General features: G+C 34.2%; 1 protein-coding gene across 2 annotated transcripts; it reads left to right on the top strand.

The window, feature by feature from the left end:
* The first annotated feature begins 1,230 nt into the window (after positions 1-1,230).
* On the top strand, positions 1,231-15,742 carry LOC144962765 (BTB/POZ domain-containing protein 7-like). Of its 2 annotated transcripts, none has more exons than XM_078896002.1 (9): positions 1,231-1,466; positions 4,895-6,125; positions 7,826-7,959; positions 8,196-8,270; positions 9,055-9,130; positions 9,910-10,217; positions 10,526-10,706; positions 12,043-12,416; positions 15,470-15,742. In XM_078896002.1, exons 2-9 carry the CDS (start codon positions 4,961-4,963, stop codon positions 15,608-15,610), a joined length of 2,454 nt encoding a protein of 817 aa, XP_078752128.1. In that variant the 5' UTR covers positions 1,231-1,466; positions 4,895-4,960; the 3' UTR covers positions 15,611-15,742. The 2 variants fall into 2 exon arrangements, with proteins under 2 accessions (XP_078752128.1, XP_078752129.1); XM_078896003.1 differs by having other exon boundaries at positions 1,231-1,383.
* The last annotated feature ends 5,916 nt before the right edge of the window (positions 15,743-21,658 follow it).

Here is a 21,658-nt window from a genome sequence, read left to right on the forward strand (position 1 = left end):
ACCTTGATAACCATAACATGATGACTGGTGTTCAACATGGCTTTCGCAAACATCGTTCGTAGATGGCTGCAACAGATCATGACTTGTAATGATCGTGCCAATTAACAAAGGAGGCCAGACAGATGACATTCCACTGGATTTTAACTGACTTTGATAATGTACATGATTAAAACCTCTTGAACAAGCTTGATTATTATAGGATCTCAAAAAACCACCTATAATTGGATTAAATCAATCCTTTTGATGTGATCCTGAAGAACCATGGTTGAAAACAAAATGTCATCATCACTACCAGTCCTGTCAGATGCACCTCGGGGAACAGTTTTAGACGCACTTCTGTTTTTCAAATATATACAGCTGTATTACCGATATGTCGAGTAAAGTATCAAAAGGTTAACAAACTCGACATTTTTTTTTTCTCTCGTTTATGAGTAAATTTAAACATCAAAATATTACATTATTATGCTACAAGAAGACCCGAACAGGCTACAATCATGGGGAAAATAATGGAAAATGGAATTCAACCCTAGAAAATGGCGTTTTATATTAATGTTATTATGAGAGACACAGCTTTGACAGTCTTTAATAATTTGCAAAATCCATTATATGTACATGCTAACTTAATTATATTATTGACTTAAATGTTAGAAATCAGAATCGCCTAATAGAACATTCTGTTTGAAATTCATTTGATGGGGAGGCTGTCTGTAGAAACCGAACATGCGCACAACAGATCTCTTTGTCAATTGAACATTTGTTAAATCACTCGGCGATGACTGCACTGCACCTTGTCGTACCGGTAGACAATTTTTATTATTTTCGGACCTAATGTTTTCTCCGGCATGCATTTTAGGTTTGGGTGTTTGTTTGTGTGTGTGTGTGGGGGGGGGGGTGGTTGGTGAGGGGTTATTCTTACCTCTTCTTAAAAATAAAAACAACGCATTAAAAAGTAACTCGCCTATTGTCCAGATTCAGTTTACCAGATCAAGATTTTGTTTACAAGGACTGCATGTAATCTTCCTAGCTACTTCCTATTGATTAATCTGAATTTCGTTGTATCCGTAGTATTCTATTTAATTGCTTTCCCTAATAAAATATTTTTAATGGGCTTACCTGTTTACATTTTATCAATTAGATGAAATAAAATTTGGGGAATTTATATAAACTATTTTTAAAAATTACTTTCGTTTTCTTATATTTTTATTTCCAGCTGACAGTTTTTATAAAGTTGAGAAAAATAGTATAGTAATCTTAGAGTCAAGATGGCGTAAGTTGAAGAAAGCTCGATGACGAGGAAATCTTATTGAAAATTGAAGTTGGACAAGAATTTGAGTCGATGAATTTATTGACATATTTTCATGACAGTTTTATTCCATTTATCAGGTGCTTCTTTCGAGAACTCTACCTCCAATGAAATATTTTGTGAGCGTTAATGTTTTCAATGTAGAGAGTGAGAGCGAGAAGAGGTAAGAGTCAAGAGAAGTAAAAAAAAACGGGAGTTGATGAGTGATGAGAATGAGAACGAGAGTTAGCTGGCTAAGGGCACTCATTTATTAATTGACCAAATAGATGGATGGTACTTGTAGCAGTTGGAGAAATCCAATATACAGGCGCCTCTTCAATGACTATACTCCTCTCCTTGTGTATAGTCTAGGCCTACTGAATACTGAGACTGAGTTGCTCATCTGGCTGGGTGGATGGAATATGGAGTTCTCTGTGTTGTTAATGTTATTGTTATTGATTTGTTGTTGGATGGCAGGCGTTTCTATTCTAGTTATATTTTATGATGTGTGTCTCTGTTCTGTTACGATTAGAGCTAGATATATTGATATCTAGTCTTCCTGCTAGATAGTGCTTGGTAGGTATCGCTCAGGCTCAGGAAAGTTCGCACTGATTGCATTGACTTTTATAAGTATAAGTTTACAATTGCGACAACAATGTCTACTATCTAGATACTAGATAAGTCTACTAAATAATTGATAAAACATGGTAAACAAAAGTGTACAAATACAAATGAAAATGATAAATAATGACAAATTAATGAAAGTGAAAGGGAAAGAAAAAATGAAGAAAATAAAATAGTAAGAAGAAAGAACAAAGATGCACAAATAATGAAATAAACTTTAAAGAAATAAATGAAAATTTTAAAAGTAGTTATTTTAAAAAACATATAATTATATAAATAGAAGTAGAAGTAAAAAACAAAGTTGTCCCCTGTGGGATTTGAAATTGAACCCAGGACCTTCCAGTCAAGAGTCAAACTCAAACAGCTTAACCACTACGCTACAGATCCATACAACTTGTGGAACTATTTAATCATGCCTATTTGGAATAATTTTTTTTAAAAATGAATTATGCCACTTCTGTTTTTTTATCTGTAATGTAAATTGAGCAAAAACAACTCTTTTTGCAATCATCAAAACGCTGGAGAGATATCTAGTGCTGCGTTAGGTTTTGCTCTATTAGAGCGATATCTAGTCACTTGGATTGTTGCTGTTGACAGATGGGTCTGTAACTATAATAACAAACAGCCTGTACTGTGACAGTGACTGATTATTGACAGATAAGTCTGCTAATAATGGCCTCTGATTATACACAGAAATAGAAGCTATTCTTAACCCCCGATCCTCGACCGCTGTATAAACGTAACACACCATTCCCAACTCACTTACGCCGCAGTCGTTTAAGTGTAACACAACTTTTCCAAGTGACACGGGCATCAGTTGTAACAGACCCGACCTTGATTCAGTAAAAATTCCATTGTGTTCTTTATGAAATAAAAGCCGAAGTTTGATTGGTTGATATTATTAGTTTCAGCCAATCAGCAAACAGTTTATTTAGGCTGTTTGGGTTGAGTATGAAGCTAGTTTTTGACGTAAGAAATGACGCGATCAAACCCGAGTGACGCTATATGTTAGCTACGTCATTCGAACTTGCTAGGCAAGTGCTGGGAACCGGTCGTTATTTCCGGTTGACCCCAATGCGGTACTAGAGTTAACATTTATTTATTTATTTATTTTTAACATACATTTTCGAGAAAACGAAAACTTTCGTAATGCACATAGAAATGTGAGAAGAGATAATTAATGATTAATATTAATATAGACAGTTTTTAACAAAAATTCAATTCTAGAATGAAACTCTTCCATTTACCTGGATACCTGGATACCTCTGTATAGAGCTTTTAGACTTGGTGTAGTCTCCTTCGCTCCTCCTCATCTATTAATGATTGGACCAATTTTTATAATTGAACTTGTTTCCTAGGGTGTTTCTCATCTCCAACTCTGCTTTGAATTTATTCAAATTTTTTGCTGATAAAAAAAAAAACCCCAGCTGAAACCAGTATCATATGAAAGATAAGAGTTAGAAACACTGATAACAAAATAGTTTTGAATTTTGTCTTGATCTAATTAGAAATCGATTTGTGACTGTTTAATGTAAAGTCTGAAATTTAGACAGATTCTTACCCCTAAATTAGTAATAAAAATGACAAAAACCCTCAATGTGGAGTTCATATGAACAAGCTGTATATCAAAATGTTTGAATTGAAGACAATGCATACTTACATTAGAATTGGTTAAGGTTTTGAATGAGGTACTGTTTATTTTTTAGTGCTCCGTTTTTAGTCCCATCTTATATTTTAGAAACGAAGTGGCAATTCGGACCCGAGTCTGAATTGCTTCTCGTGGCAATTCGGACTCTTGCCACAATGCGCCTGCGCAATCACAGGAAGTGGACGATGGGTCGAAAGTGAAGCGTGGTAGGGTGGGGGGAAGGTGCTCGTTCTCAATTGTAAGTTGTCAGTCGGTAGGAGGGCGAGTGAGTGAGCAAGTCACGTTTTAGAACTCCCGAAGATGACTAACCTTCAAAAGCGGTGATCTATTATTCCCCTTTGTCTTACTTTTTCTTGGGTACTTTTTAATTGTAATTCTAGAACTTTTTACTATCCAATTTCTCCCTTTTTACTGGCGCTGATATGACCTAAATGTGTTGCAAGCGACTTAAAAAACAAAAACAATCTAAATATTCGTGGTCTTTGGGAGATTACAATTGTAGTCGCTATTGTTAACGTTAACAATCAATTTGCCCTCGCATAGATAAAAGAGTTTCTTTGTGTTGGAAGATTTATTTTTTTTGCCATGAGCATGTTGCAAAAGATACATGCATGACATATCTACATTATATATTTTGCCATTTGCGGCCGCGAAAAAGTGGGGGGAAAGGAAAATAATATGACTTTGGGCTTTGAGCGTTTTATTTAAAAGGCAGTATGGGCCGGGCTTTGACAAAAGGCAGTATCTTAATTCTTTTTAAATTAAAAAATGCTGTTTTATTTCTAAATATAAAATAGAGGCGATTCTTGGCGGCAAACCATGCAATAGAGCCCCGCCACTGGGGTAGGTGCAGAGTACCGTCTAATACTAATCTTATTAGATAATACTGGACTAGGTGCCTATTAATAAAATAAGCACTGGTTGAATATGGAGAGAAAATTATCAACTGGTAATGGGATTGGGGAGTAACCAGTGACTTCTCAAGTAGACGATGGGGGTAACCATTAACATCTCCACAACCCACAAACGACCGAGGCGCTGGACGCAGGGGAGAACATGGTGATACGAGATCAAAGAGAAAAAGCCGCCGGCTCTTAGGTTGTGGAAATGGTTGTTGGGGGGGGGGGGGAGTGTGTGTGTGTGATTATTCTGTTTTTAATGACTTAGAGATACTCATGAGTGTGTGTGTGTGTGCCACGGGAAGCAATTCAGACTCGGGTCCGAATAGCCTTTTCCTTTTAGAAAACAGTTGCAGAAGTAGTTGGTAGCTATTTATCTTGAGATTTTTGGAGTTTATTATCTACCTGAATTATTTATTATTTTTTAAATTTTATTTTCAGGATTGCAATAAAGACTGGATATGACATGAGACTTTAAAAATATATACATTGTTCTTATATCACAAAATGGGGGTCAATGCCTCTTTACCGGATCGGATTCATGGAAGTTCTAAGTCCACATTTTCTCGTCTTTCCCAAGGCTATTCTGTAAATGAAAGTGATTGTGTCAGGGAAAAAAAGAGAAAAGCATCAAAATTTGCCACGCTTCGAAAGAAATTAACAAGAGTTCGACGTCATAGCAGATCTCAAGACAATGGAAAACTCATGCGCGAAATGTTGTCATTATTTTCTGTCCATGATGTCATGGCGCTTGTTCAGGAATATGAAGCTACTGGGGCTCTCAAAGAATTATATCTTGCTGCCAGTCTTGCAAGACCAACAGCTCGATCTTTGCGTCAAGACTTAGCTAAGTTGTATGACTATAAATATTGTACAGATGTTGATCTCATATACAAAAACAGTTGTTTTCCTGTTCATCGTGCAATTTTATGTACTAGAAGTCCGTATTTTAAAACATTACTGTCCAAATATCCAGAGTTTGGAGCTCAAGTACCTGTTAAGTTAAAAACCCCTGGAGTTGATGTTGGATTGTTTTCAGCTTTGATAAGATATTTATATACAGAGGAACTTGGAGACAGTAGTATGAACTGGGAAAATAATGAGCTTCTTGGAAGACTTGCTGGTGAATTTGGAGTTCCAAATTTACTAGAACATGACATGAAGTTTATGCTGGAGAATGGGGATTACAGTGATGCAGTTCTTGTGTTTTCAACAGACTCTGAGCATTGTGAAATGTCTTCCTCTTATCATCTTAATCATAGTGAAGGATATGTGCAAGCTGGAAGTTATGAGTCACAATCTAGGACTTCTCGAGTTTTTGAATTTCATTGTCACAAAGCTATCCTAGCCTCCAGGTCACCGTTTTTTAGAAATCTCATCAACAGAAGAGCAAAGTCTGGTGAAGAATTAACAGAAAGAACTTTAAGAACTCCAACTCGCATTGTGTTAGATGAATCTGTGATACCAAAACGCTATGCTCGTGTTTTATTAAATGCCTTATATCAAGATTCTGTGGATATGAGCTGTGTGTTGAGAGGGAGCCCAAGCATGTGCAGCCTCAGTGAAGTTCAGGCTATGGTTTCAAGTGGGCGTTGCCAGATGACTGTGGTAGATGAAGCTATGGAGCTATACCAAATTGGACAGTTTTTGGACACTCAGATAATATCTCAAGGTAAAAATATGCTATTTCCTGTTTGTTTGTTTTTACCATTTCTTTTCTTAAAAAATTTTTTAATTTTTTTTTTTTGTTTTGTTTAAATTAGGGATGCCCTTTTTCCGGCTTAAAGTATAAATCTGATTTTTTAGAATTTTTGGGTTCTTTGGCTATTTTCTTCTGATCGTTTCTAATTTGGTTATTACAAATAACGCACCAGGGCAAACACTGCGATACACAGATGAAATGGGAAAAAAATAGAACGTTGTTGTTGATGAAGATGATGATATTTAATGAACAATGAAGAATATGATGCAGCTGGATAATATTTACAGGACAACATGTATGGTAGAAAAGCTTGTAGGTAGAGCAAAAGTATACAGCAGTATGTACCAGCGCATAGCATGTTCAACAGGTCAACTGCAAAATATAATGTTTAAAGATATATATTTTTTGGTCACATTAAATTTTATAATATAGTATAATATGTAGAATTTTTAATTCAGAAAAGTGAGTGGAGCAGGCACTTATGTTGATAACAACAAGAGATGAAGTGAGTAGGAAAGTGCCAGAAGACAAATGGAGAATAAAAATTTCGCAGTGGTGATGGGGGTTTGAACCCGTGACCTTACTGGTACGACAACTCTGCCTGGCCGGGGAGAGCGTGACTCTACCGTATGAGCTATCCACGATCCCAAAAAAGATCGTCTCTAACTCCTAGTCATTATTAGAGCCCTCACTTCCCGACTACTTGAGATCGCGGGTCCAACACACGCAACCTCCACGAAGTAAGTTGGCCAGCTGTTAAGCTTAAAGTAATAGCCAGTATTCTCAACACAAACATATAACATAGAAACAATTGAGCTTCATTATGAAGCAATAAAAAAAAGCAGCAATTTTCAATGATTTCATTCTATGAATGCTCTTTGTCGAGAAAATGACTGGTGGCAAGCAAGTAAAATAATCAAAAACAGAAAGGCTTATTAGTTTATTACAATTTGAGCTATTATGTTAGCACTTTGTCTTTTTGCTGAATTATTGTTGGAAAGAAATAGTGAGTGAACTGTTGGGTTCCACTCTTTTCACAATTGATGGATAATCTTTTTGTAAAATAACAGATTTGTTGCTATAATCATGAGGTTAAGCTAAAGACATTAAAACTCACAAGTTGAGAAAATCCTTGATCACTGCATAGCATAGTTAACATTAATGGAATACTTCAGAATAAAATTATCTTTTCTGTTGTTTACTGTGATTCTTTTGTCATTGACGGAATCTTCCTGGTTTTTCATTAAAACTGAGTGTGCTCTTTACTTTTAATGTTAAGAAAACAAAGAGAAATTGTGCACAAACTGGCAAACTTCCCCCAGTTTAGTTAAGTTTTGCTTTGTTTGTCTTTTAATGTAATTGCATTTTATTTTTAAGTATATGTATTGATTTATTTTAAAAAAAGTTTGTTTCTTGTCAAACAATTAGACCAAACCAGTGTTTTACTTTACTTAAACTTTTACCAAGTCATTATTATTATTATTATTATTATTATTATTATTATTATTATTATTATTATTATTATTATTATTATTATTATTATTATTATTATTATTATTATCTCCCTTTACTTATGATCCTTATTGTGTTTGTCTGGATTCGGTTATTACTTGATATTCATAATTATAAGTTTGCATTTTAAAAAATTTTTACATTTTTTATTTTTCCAGGATGTGAAGACATCATCATTGATAATCTTACTGTTGATTGTTTACTAAGTATTCTTAACTGGAGTGAAGAGCCACATGGATCGAAATGGGTCTATCGCCAAGCGATAGCATTTTTGATTGAAGAATTTGTTCAGGTAAGTCAAAGGTATAGAATTGAATATAAATATTGGGGGGATTTCTTTCAAAAGTATTTTAATAAATTATTGGTATCTTATCTCTGATTGTTGTAGCATTGACAACTTTTGATTAAGTTCTAACAATTTTTTTTTTTTTTTTTTTCCGTATATATATGTGCATTTTTGTATATGTCATGTGTGCGCGTGTGTGAATAGCCTAAAACAAATTCAATCTCTTCTCCCCTCATTTCCAGATATCTCATTCACAAGTTCTGATGGAGTTGAGAAAAGACCATTTCAAAGTCGCCCTCTCCTCAGACTTTTTACAGGTTTGCTCTAGATTTTATATAGTTAAATACCCTATTTGGTTGACACCCATTTTTAAATATTAAAAATTTTAATTTTGTACAGTAAAACAGACTCTACAAATTGGGGGGGGGGGGGGGTGAAGACAAACTTGGATTTGTTGTAAGTGTTTCAAAGCCTCTAAGAAAAACCAACAGCATAAAATTAATTTAAATGGGCATATATCACAAAATGTGCTTAATTTTTGGCAAATTTCTATTGATGTTGAATCAATGACATTGTGACAGTAATAGGATTCTGAATTTACATATTTAATTTCACACTATGGAATCTATTTAGGATGATTTTATTAATTTGTCACATTAGTAGTAATAGTATAATCCCAAATTCCTATCATTAAAGATTCTGATTCGGCCTTTGGCATGCCATAATGTCAAGCTGTTTTTCAAGATCTGTTTCCAGTGCTGTTTCATAATCAGCAAAATTGATGAATATACAAAGGATACAGATCTATAACCTTGATTCATTATTTTCATTTATGGCTGTCACTGTTCTCTATTTCTTTTCTGATTTTGGACTGTACCACTTCAATTTGTGACATGCTTGCTTGGCGATGTCAAATGTCATAGCTGCTTCACTGATCTTAAGACCTGCTAAAAGCTGTTCAGAACCTTTAGTGTATTATTTAAGATGGTAATTTTTGTGCTTCTTACTCAGAGTGAATCAAGTAACTGTTATTGTTATTCTAATGACCACCATGAAATTTCAATTTTAATTTCTGATTTTTGATATATTTTTTCCCTTCAGTGTGGAGAAGCTGACATCCTTTCTTGTTTGATAAATTGGGGAGAATATCACTTAATCAAGAGAATCGAGGAAAGAGGTATGGTCCTTTCCATCTCTTCCCTTGGTTTTAATCAACTTTATTTCGTATCTATCTTTCTCTTCCATTTAATTATATGCTGCATTCTAGATTCTCTCTCACACACCCACCAACATAAACATAATCTCTCTCTCTCTCTGTCTCTCTCTCTCTCTCTCTCTCTCTCTCTCTCTCTCTCTCTCTCTCTCTCTCTCTATTTTAAAAAGAAATATATTAATTATTTATTGATTGATTTATTTATTTATTTTTCGTCTGCGTGTTGAAATTCCTCATAGCACTGCCTGAAGGTGTTTTTGCTGGGTGTAGAAGATTATAAATCGTATTCAGATTTTTTAGGGGTTTCATTCTTTTCTGTTTTATTTCAAAAACAAATTCTCCATTTTACTTTATTTTATCTCATTTTTTGAATATTTCCATATCCTTTATCAGGGGACAAAAAAGTAATGTTCAATGGCCCATGAATTGAAAGATCCCCAGTCCACATTAAATCTGATGCCATCACCAACATTACAAGTCCCAGCCTCCAAAAACTATCAGCCTCTAAAATGGCCACTTGAGAGTGCCACCAAAATATTCATGATTGTCTACCTCATGTTGCTTTGCATTTTATCTTCACTTTTTCTATATTTTATTTATTTAACAGACATAGAGACTTTCAACAGCATAATTTAATAATGACATAAAATTGCCAGTCCCAGCGTCATTGTAAAGGAATTGCACTGTATTTTATTGTTTGATTTCAATCCAATCATTCTCTATTATTCTTAAAATCATTTCAGAGCCCAATCTCTTGTCTCACACCGCTCACAGTATTGCCAAGAAAGGTGTGAAAAAGAGGGATCTCAATGATGCTGAATTGAAAAGTATTCTGTCCGAACTTCTTCCATTAGTTCGTATAGAACACATTTTACCATCCAATAGTGATGTCTTGCTGGGAGCTGTTAAAAGAGGATTGATAGAATTGCCTGCGTGGCATACATATCCAGATGATGCAGTAATGCATCGAATTGGTGCCTGGACAAGAATTACTAACAGCGGGGCCTTCTCCAAACCAAGACTTTTTACTCCTTTTTACGATGAAGCTAAAGTAAGCAAAGTTATTTGGCTCATTTAATTTCAGACTTCAATTTGTCATTGAAAATGGTCTAAACCTTTGCATTTGATAACAATGATTGATTTAATCATAATGGGTATACTTTTTTCAAATTTCTTTTTTTTTTTTCCTTTTTTTTCTTTGGTTTTAGAAATATTGTTGTCCGAGATAATATAACTAGAGAGTCTAATATGAAATAAATGGGACTTCTTAGTTCCTTTGTCTTTGTTTCTTTTCTTTTCTTTTTTTGACATTTTTATCATTTATTTTTCTGACTTGTCCAAATTTTCTCCTTGTTATAGAATTGTTTGGAGGATATGCTTTCTCAGGGGTCCCATTCTAATGGCAATCGAGTGAGGACTGTGCACATGTCTGCTATTCCAGATACTCTTTATATGCTTGAAACAGCCTATGGACACTTACCACTCCCTTATAATGGATCTCCTGTATCCACTGTTGACATAATAGCTGGTACCATTCCAGGTATGGTATTGTGTGGTGATGATAAAATAATCTTATAACAGTGCATTTTTTCCTAAAGACCTTCAGATCCCACAAATGATTTTTATGATTCTAAAGAACATTAATGTAAATCTCAGCTCTGTTTTGAAGATGAGGCTACTTATGATATTTTTCTAGGTCTGTTTTTTATTTATTTTTTTTTGGTTTTGTTTTTTTTCCACTGTTAAACCACCATGCACCCTTGCCTCTGCTCTATATTCAATAAAGAAATTTTGAATTTGCATTTTTTATCCCCATATGAGGCGAACCAATTCCTTGAAAAATAAAAAAGACATATTAATTTCTATATTTCTCATTTTGTTCTGTCTTTTGACTACTTGTGTTTGAAGCCAGCCAGCTTTATTCTATCTCTACTAAAATCGTTGAAGTTCTCCTACCTTTATTTCACTCTATTCTATTTATTTATGCATCGGGATCGTAATTTGCTAGCAACCTCACCCCCCCCCCCCAAAAAAAAAAAAGCAAAAACAAAAAAAAAACAGCTTTTATATAGGGAAATCTCCATTTAATGTGTTCAAAGTGCTTTAAAAAGGGTTCCAAACTAATAACAACATGTAGAATGAGGCCTTTAAGGCACATTTACAATTAAATTTTTCTTTTTTGGATGGACAATGCTGTTGGCAACATGTTTCTCATATTACATCTTAGTATGGTAAGAAAATGAAGCAAGATCCTTTTCCAAGGACTCAATCTTGAGGCACCCATAATCGGACTCAAATCAGTGACCTGCAAAGGCAAGTGTCATACAGCAAGACCCCAAATCGAACAAAACTGGAACCCACTCACATTCTCCAAGTCTCCTTAATATAAACAGACTAACTCAGTTCAACTGAGTATTACTGTCAAACATTACATCTCATTATAATAGGACCTTACCGAAACAACCAATGCTAAAACCTAAATTCTTTGTAATATACCCAAAACGGAAATCTGGAAAACACATAAATCTCGAACAAACAAACCAGTCCCAACTTGTTTGGATTTCCATACTGCATTGTATAGTGCAATTTAAAAATGAAAGCTTAATTTATGGTTTTCTTCGTAGCAGTCAATTGGATCTGGCACAGGCTCTGGCATTTTCTTGTACTTTTTTTTTCCTTGACAAGGTATAGCAATACACACAATGTTTTTCTGGGATTTTCTTTTTTTTTTTTCTTTTTAATTTATTGAAAATTAAATGTCCCCATGTTGTGTAAATCAAAATTTTATATATTTTTTTTGTATGATATATTTTAGTACAAACGTTCTTGTTTTGTTTCAAGTTTTATTGAATATTTATCTATCTTTCATTTATCAGTTCCAGATAGAGAAACTTTTGTGAAAATGTTGGACAGAGAGCAAGAGCTGATGCAATCGAAGGCAGCTCAGAGAGCTACCTCCCTCACTAGTTCCGATAAACGTGCTCTTAATTTAAATGCTGCTTTTTATACACAATTGAGAGTTGTGCGAGAATTTGGGTTGCCTGATGATGCTGTTGAAGTTTTACAAAACAGCCAGTCCTACTTCACTGCCAACAGCTATCGCCGCCATCACAGACAGCATCCTTGTTCATCTGTTGTGGCACCCAGAGAGCAACAGAGACCACAATTATTTGGGTCACGCCCACATTGTTCCTACAAGCACAGTCTTACAAGAAACTTATCACCTTCATCACCCCATCATAGTTTAGAGGTATGACATTCATTTTATTAGTTATAATCTTATACTTTTATAAGAATTTGTATTTTGAATTCAACTTTATACATGTAAATGATCTTTGAATACCAAATTAAGTTTCCAGTTGGGGATTTCCTTCTATTTTAAAAGTTAATCTCTTAACTTATATTGAGAAACATTTGTATTTTACATTGTCATGACCAGCCACTGAGACATTTAATATTAATGCATATAGAGAGCTCAAAGTGTTTCTAGAATGTATTGATTTGCATCAAATTTCCAAAATCATCCAAAATCAAAGTTGAGTCAATAAAAGTCACCTTGTCTCAGTAAATACAGTCCAAGGTAAATTCTATTGTTCACAGCTCTGTGATGAAGGGTACAACTCATTCAGTTGACCGTCCTGTTAAATTAATTTGCATTTTATGAACCATCCTGTTAAATTAATGAAGACAATGAAAAAGCTCTTTTATGGGGACGATCATTGTCGGATTTCATCCCGTCCCAATTAAGCGGCTGGTAGTTGGAAAGGGTCGTGCCTTTTTATTTAGAAAAAAATCAGTTCCCAATAAAGCGGCTTGGACTATACCATCATTTACTCAGTTGCTAGTGATGTCAAATTGTACTTCACGAAGAAATTGGCTGAAATTAAACATAATTTAAATCATTTTGTTCAAACTAGAATTTATTTGATATGCGAGATGTCTCTTTCAAGAAGTAGGCTAATTTACCATAGTGAACAAATCAAAGAACCCTCTTTCTGTATGTGAGGAAATGGAAGTGACATTGTGGATCACATTGTGAAAGCAGTACTTTTTGGAATTTAGGCAGATTTCATGTGATTAAAATTGTCAAGTATTCTTTAAACACTTTCAAATTTTCAACATTTTTTTTAATGGGATAGTCCTCAACTTTGGTGTCAAAACCTAACTCCTCATATGTAATATTAAAGAATTACAACATAAATCCTGATGATTAGAGGACAAAGCAAGTCATGGTTGACTTCCTCTATTTAGTCTCAAGACAGAGAACAATCAGAACATTTCCCTAAAGTTCCAATGGAAAACAGTCACTTCCCAGATATAACTTGTCAAAGATTAAGCTAGAGGTTCGGGTAGGGGATGACTTCTTAACGAGCAGAGAGGTATACGAAGAGCAGGTGTGGCCAAATAAATGAAGATATAATCAGTATTTTGAGTTCCTGGACACAATCATGTGATTATATAATTAAACGGTGGACTTCAAAATCTGAATGCCAAAAGAGAAAGTTTATAAAAAAACATTTTCAGATATAGTAGTGAAATTGTGACCAGGAACAGACACACTGATCATTAGACAGGTGTCAATTGATCAAAGTAATTAAGATAGACATTGATTTACAGAAAAGTCATTGCCAATCACTTATTGTTCTTGAATCATTCAATGGTAGTTATGAAAATAAATGAAATAGATAGATCTTATAATTATTTGATTTTGGACTTTATAATAAAACAAACTTTCTATTTGTATAAAATGCATTTAACCCCAAGAAAAGTAATCATCGGTAACTTATGATTCTTGAATCACTCATTAGTGGTGATGACAAATAAATAAAATATCTTGCATGGGTATATAATTTGAGGATAATGTGATGTCATAAAAACTCCCATAATGAATACGGTCGATCAATCACAGTCTCCAGACAGAGGTATTTTGAAGTTCAACAAAATATGTGAGTAGGATAATAAATATGGCTCACAACATATCCACAGACTTGGTTATGGAAATTCCAGGACTCAAAACCCCTGTCATATAACTCAGATCATAGAAACTCCGGCCTTGACAACCTCACTTTGGAAGGGGTTTTTTTATTTTTAAAGAATTAATCCATCAATGAGTCAAAGTCAGTATTAGGTTAGAGAAATGAATGAACAAGAGACCAAAGACAATAGATCACTTAATCTAAGTGATGTAGCCAAGTGACAAAATTGAAAATAGCGATGGAGAAAAGAATGGTTAGAAAGTATTTTGTAATTAAAGGATGGATAAGTTTGTAAAACAAATTTATACTTGAACATGCATTTTTAACCCGCCAAAAAACTCTTCTCTCTGTTATGTATTGTTATATTTGTTATTTTGATATAAGCATTTGAATGTTTTAGTCAGATCTTGTGCTTTTGTCTGGATCAGACTTTTAGGTGATCTCAAACTAAGTATTCTCTTGGAATCTAGATCTGTTCTCTATTTTTCCATTTCCACCTTGTCTTACTTTTCTTGTGTGCTTTTAATTGTAATCTACAATTTTTTTACTTTTCCATATTCTTCGTATTTACGGACATTGAAATGACCTAAATGTATTGCAAGCGGCGTAAAACCCATGAAAAAAAAAAAATAAACAAAATATCTCTCTCTCTCTCACTCTCTCTCTCTCTCTCTCTCTCTCTCTCTCTCTCTCTCTCTCTCTCTCTCTCTCTCTCTCTCTCTCTCTCTCTCTCTCTCTCTCTCTCTCTCTCTCTCCCGCATCTTTCACGAATTCATAAATCATTTGAATAGATTCAGTGCCAATTCACACTCCAAAAATATATAGTGATAACTTAATTCTAGACCATTATAATCAACCTTTGCCTGCTAGATGCCTTCTTAAATATTCCTCGTTTTTTGTTGTTTTATTTTTTTCAAATTGAAATACTCACTTATGCTTTAACTTAAATTTTAGTGTGTAATTTTACTTTTCATAATTTAAAAATATTTTTTTTTTTTTGGTCTTTCTTTTCATCCTTTCCTTTTTTTTTTTTTTTTTTTTTTTTAATGTAAAAGTCCTATGCATCATATTAATTTAACTTTGTGTTTTTTTTTTTTTTGGGGGGGGGGGGGTCTAAGTTATTTCATTCATTAGAAATTGTGTATCATTGTAAAGAGCTATTTAAAAATAATTTTTTTTTGCAGGGGCATTTTAAAAAGTATTTAAACGATACGTGATATATTTTTTTTAAATTCTCATTTCCTGCTAATTTCTCTTCTTACCCACTCAATCAAGATGCAAGTCCATAATGTTGACTCCGTTTTCTTATTTTTCCATATTTACACAGAGAGACTCTTATGCTGAGAATGTATTAAGTGATGTCATGCCAGACATTGCAATGCCATCCGCAACCCTTTCACAGATTCATCTCCATGATGAAATGGAACCAGACTTTGGAGACAATGGACATCAGACTCTCTATATTTGAACAATATCAACATTCTTTAGACAATTTGCTCAGACTTATGACTTGTTCTGGTGCATAGTATTGTGGTTCAAGGTTGTTCTGTTTTGTTTTTATTTTTTTTGGTTTTGTTTTTTGTTGTCTTTGTTTTTTTTTTGAGCATCTGTTAAACGAGGAAAGTGCTGCCTTAAATCACCTCTTACTCCCATTTAATGGCTCAGTTCCCTGCCAAAAGTCAGGTTGTTCATCCAACTCCATCAAGTTCACCAACTACGTGCAACACCTTTAAAATTTAACACGTCTTTATTGATCCCATTCAATCCAAATATATTCATGATATGCTGCCACTGAGTATTTATGTAGTAATGCACTCATGAATTACCTTAACAGTCATCCTAAAATGCTCACTATTATTTATGTACAAGGTACCGATATTGTGGTGTGCAGCTTACATTGAATATAAGGTAGCTAAAATGATCATGCAATATGTGATACATCATGTTTCATTCTCTTGTAAATAAACATGTACTTTATATTCGGTTATTTGACATACAAGTTTACTGTCTTGTGTAAATAAACTTGTTTGTTATATTCTATCTACTGACAAACAATATGTAATTGTATAATTTATTGACAGACCAAACTCTTATCATTAGGATCTCTTGATTACTGCCACGATTCACAAGTTCCAATTTTTCATGAAAAATACTCTGTAGAATCTGAATCAATAATACAATTAAAGCCAAAAATATACAAATAGTGGTTCTATATCTATTCCAAGTTTTAAACAAAAATTGATATTAACCATATTGTCAGAAACAGTAAAACTTGTGGAGATTCATAGTTATAAAGACAGTCATGTTGTATCAAAGCTTACAAATCCTTCCTTTCAATATATATATATAAATTATAAAACCATGAAATAATAGTGCTCAACTTTTTGATAAAAGGAGCTATTTATAAAACATTTCAAGTATAATTACTTGAAATGTTATATATATATATATATATATATATATATATATTATATATATATATATATATATATATATATATATATATATATATATATGACTTCCAGCCTGAATATGGTATTATGTTGGGGGTAAACTAACTGCCGCATATTTAATTTAAAGTCCAAATAAATCAGAATAACAATTTTTTTTTTATTGGTTATTTTTATATATTTCTTTATTGATTGATGAGTTGTAAATGAATAAAATAAATATATTAATAAATACACATGAAATATACATATATAATTGATCTTTTATATTGCGCAATATCCACTATACGTGTTCAAAGTGCTTTGCAGAGGGTCCCTGACCAACAGCAATACGTAACATGTAGAACGAGCCTGTTAGGCGATATTACAATTTCTTTCTGACTGAGACAATGCTGTTAATAACCAGGTACTTATTTTACACCTGAGTACGTTGAGAGAATGTAAATGAAGAGCCTTTTCCAAGGATTCAACTATGCGCAGAGCGAGGCTTGAATTCAGGACCTTCCGATCAGAAAGTGAGTGTCGTACCACAAAACTCCATGGGAGGGGGGGGGGGGGGAAGAACTGGTGGGTGAATGATTAAGGCATTGCTGCGTAACTCTTGAGACCATGGATTATAGTCCCACACCAGGCACTTTCATCTATTCCTCAGGCAAGATTATGAACTCCTAGTTACTTGAATAGCATGGGTGATTCTTTGTTGACATCAGATGCTTGATGGATTATCTATATTTCTTCACAGAATGCTTATTTGTATAGCATGGGTGATTCTTTGTTGACATCAGATGCTTGATGGATTATCTATATTTCTCCACAGAATGCTTGGGCAACAACATCTTAGGGGGGTAATTTAATTAATTTTAGTTCTATTTACATAATTTTGATTTCAAATTTGACATGCAGTGTTTGATTTATTCCAACATGATACCAGATTATTAATGCGTTGGATCACATATTTAGTTCACGTTTTTATAAAACATGACTACACAGTATCACAAAAACTCCATACTCATAACACTGCTTCTCTACATACATAAACTATGGTCCTAATATCAACTATTGAATTTCTTCTATTGTAATTGTGAAGTGATGGATTTGTCCCTTGGTGGGCCTGGGAGTTCAACTCTAACTGTCTCTTCTCTCGCCATTTATTTATTTACTCCTTCTACGCGGGTGGTTGGATGGGAGCATCACCTTGAATCATATACCTATGATGTTCGCATGGGTGTACGATCGATAGTGATGTCGTTTCTTCTTCTCTTTACTAGCCTATCCTGCTTCTTTGGTTTGTGATTGTATTTTTGACAGGGGATATTTTTTTTCTGTAAATCTTCTGCCTGTTTGTTCTTGGTTATTTATAATTTAGCTTATGATATCTTTAGGTTATGATTTTGATTTACTTTTGTACTATTTTTGTTAGATTGCTTGTTTTGTTTGTTTCAGCGGTCTCTCATATAACCTCAATTGTGTTGGAAGAGACCTAAAGCAACAAACAAACAAACAAAACTCCTTCTACATTGCCTTTATCATGCGATTACTTGGGTTTTTTTCCCCTAGCCTTGGCTGGGATTCTTTGCTTAGATGTATAGTTCTATTGGAATATATGTTTTTCCTTCTCAATAATCTCTCTGATGCTATATTTGTTAAAAATTTTCGGCATTGAGTTTTCTTTTTTTCTTTTTTTTTGGGCGGGGGGGGGGGGGGGGGGGGGGGGGGGGGGGGGGGGGCGGAGATGGGATGTAAACCACATGATATGAGTTGAGTTTGACTTTAAGGTAGAAACTTCGATAGATTATAGTTAAGATCTACATGTGTTCACTGTTTTAGCTTTTCACTTTTGATTGTTCTTTTGTCAAGTAAGTACATAGATACTCAAGACTGATGCTTGTCCCATCATCTTCCTTTGTTTTATCATTTGCCTTTCAACAGCTAACACTAACACTGAAATGAACTATAAGTCTTGCAAGGGCTGTAAAATCCCAAAATTAAGCTGGTTTAAAAGCGCTTAACAAGGGATCCCAGCCAAAAGCAACATTTATCATGTAGGATAAGACATGACATGATGTTTGTAAAGTACTTATCACAACTTTATTTCAACAGAGACATCGCTGTTGCTGGCCAGGTACTCATTTACACCTGAATGGGATGAGAGAATGTGATTAAAAAGCCTTTTTCAAGGACTCACTTTTGTGCTCTCTGGAACTGGATTTGATCCAGAGACGGACAGATCTGAAGATGTGTGTCATATCACAAGACCACAAAGGCGAATAATTATTTCTTCCCCACTTTTATGTTGCTGTCCATATTCCTGTGTGAGATGGTGTGGTTTGTATATGAACTATGGCTTTTAGCCTTCATGGAAGGGAGACGAATTAAATGTGCATGTATTTCTCTCTGTGGAAGCTGAATGTTTCCCTATTTTGTGGGTTTGTTTGTTGGGTATTTTTTTTATTTATTTGCTTTACTTTTTTTTTTCTTGTAAATCATCTGTCTTTGTGTCAGAGGGATTGACGATTTTATCTATTTTAGTGAAGCCCTTTTAGTGATAATAATTAGCTGGTGTATAGGGTAGGTTTGGGATTTTGGACGCAAAGGAATATCCCTGCATGAATTTGATTCTGACTTTTGCTCTTTCTTGGAAGTAGTCCCATCCTTTAGCCATAACCAATCTCCTTTTTTTTTTTTTTTACTTTACTCTTTTTTAAAGAGCTCATAACCCAAGATTGTCATCAATGCTGATCAAATGCATTTGGTTATAGAGCAGGTTTCGCCTTTGCCTTACATTGGAATATTCCTTTTTCTGGTTTTATATTTACTTTTACTCTGTGTATGTTATGTTGACTTGTATGTTATCTTGACTTTATGCCGGCACTCTCACTGTATAAAGCATTCATTAACATTGATGAATCATCACCACCAATCGCAAAATGTTTAAAAGAACATCATTTTATTTAACTCTTGTTCACCCAATCATTATTATCTGTGATTCCATGTTTCTTTTTGAAATACATGAACTTAAAATAAACAGATGTCAAATGCTTCAAGCTGATGAAAGTGTTATAAATTTTCATTCATAGATACTCTATGTTTTTACTTACATAATTCATCAATTACCATGGACAGTGTTTTACTTGTTGTTTCAAAATTGCCTGAAATCACACTCATTGGGATGGGATCTTATGGGAGATATGCCAGCCCTGCTGTGTCTTCTATATTCCCATATTATCTGTTTTCCCTCTCCACGTTGTTTCTGTCCATGTCCTTTAATTAGATCACTTATTTTGCCCTAGCCCTGGCTATGATCCTGAGCAGAGAGGAAAACAATAAAAACTGAAGGCAGTACATTGCCGATCACACACATCTGCTGACAAGTTCTCAAACTACATTATTTTAATCCTGTAATGGCGAGACTGAACTTTTTTCCACATTCAAATCGTAATTTACGGTATTAAATTATGTTATATTTTAAGAAAAGTACGAGAGTGGTAACTCTGATGCGTCTCTGGCTTCATTTGAAACACTGACAAACGCGCGCGCTGACAAGCCATTTTAGATATCCCCAGTCACACCATTACTCCTGTTCCCATTTATTTGATTTCATCTTATATTAGTTTTGCAGCCGTCCAACCAATTTTGATTTTCAATAAATGGGTGGTCCTGACCTCCCATAGTGGGCAGGGGGTATATACTGCGTCTTCTATCCCCTTATAACTGTTTTCCAACATGCTTTTTGTTTTTTGTCCTGGAATGAGATTTCTTGGTTTTGTCCTGGCCCTGGCTGGAGTCCTAGCTGGGAGGGAAACAGTCAAATGCATAGTTATTGTTTTGGGAGATATTTTTTCCTTGTAAATCATCTCTCTGTTATATATTATTATATTTGTTATTTTCAATTTATAATGTAAGCATTTGAGTGTATTCTTCTTTGTTGGATTTTGTGCTTGTGTCCGGATGAGACTTATAGGTGATCTAAAACTAAGTACATTGGTGGTATGCTCTTGGAATCTACATCTGATCCCTATTTGTTCCCAGTTCCCCTATGTCTTACTTTTTCTTGGGTGCTTTAATTGTAATTCTAGAACTTTTTACTATCCCATTTTCTTCCTTTTTACTGGCGCTGATATGACCTTAATGTGTTGCAAGTGCCGTAAAACCCTTAAAAACAAACAAAAAACAGATTTCAAATATTATTGTACATATGGTTGGTGGAAATCCACATTAGGGTCGGCCTTTTGAGCTGAGAGATTTTATGTCGGTTTACCTTCGCTGTGTTTGTTCTCCCCTTTTTCATTTTGTCCTTTCAATGTGTTCTTATGTGTAATGAATAGTGTTCGAACGCTATTCAATACCCTGCTTGGTGTCTTTTGCTAAGAAGGAGACAGATGAAATGCATATTTGTATGAAGATGAAATTTCTATAACTATAATATGAGTACTATTCTTGGCTAGATCTGTGCTGATGGGACATCAAGTTGGTCTCAAGCTAGAGACGCACAATAAGCGCTATTTGAATCTTACTTCTGTTTACTGTTTGAACTTGTCCTTGTCTCACCTTTTCTTGTAAGCCTTTATTAAGTCCAGCTCTATTGAATATAGATGTTACCATCATCTTCATCTTTACTGACGCTGAAATGACCTTATTGTGTTGTAAATGCCACGAAACTCAGTTCGGGTAGTCGACAAATGGAACCGCCTTTCTGAAACAGTTGTCGACGCCCCTTCATTGCAGGCATTCAAGTGCCGTCTTGATGCTCAATGTGAAACAGAAAAATACCGTTTGTAAAGTTAAATTCATGCACCTCCTTCCACTATGTGGCATGCCCAGTTTTGAGAGACGTGAATTAAATACATTCACGAATGCACAAAAGCAGATAAAAGGCTGTAAAAGCCTACGTAAATCTGGACATATATCATATCATATCATATCATATCAAACTCTTAACAAAAAACAAGCAACAACCAAAAAAAAAAAAAAAAAAAATGAAAAATACAAACTAAAAACAACAAAACAAAAAAGTTTTAAAAAAAACAACTTAATATACAAACTTATAGATGACAGCAAACAGCATG

This window comes from Berghia stephanieae, chromosome 1, assembly GCF_034508935.2.
Source record: "Berghia stephanieae isolate SIO BIC M18660-M18661 chromosome 1, UCSD_Bste_1.3, whole genome shotgun sequence".
Classification (NCBI taxonomy): domain Eukaryota; kingdom Metazoa; phylum Mollusca; class Gastropoda; order Nudibranchia; family Aeolidiidae; genus Berghia; species Berghia stephanieae.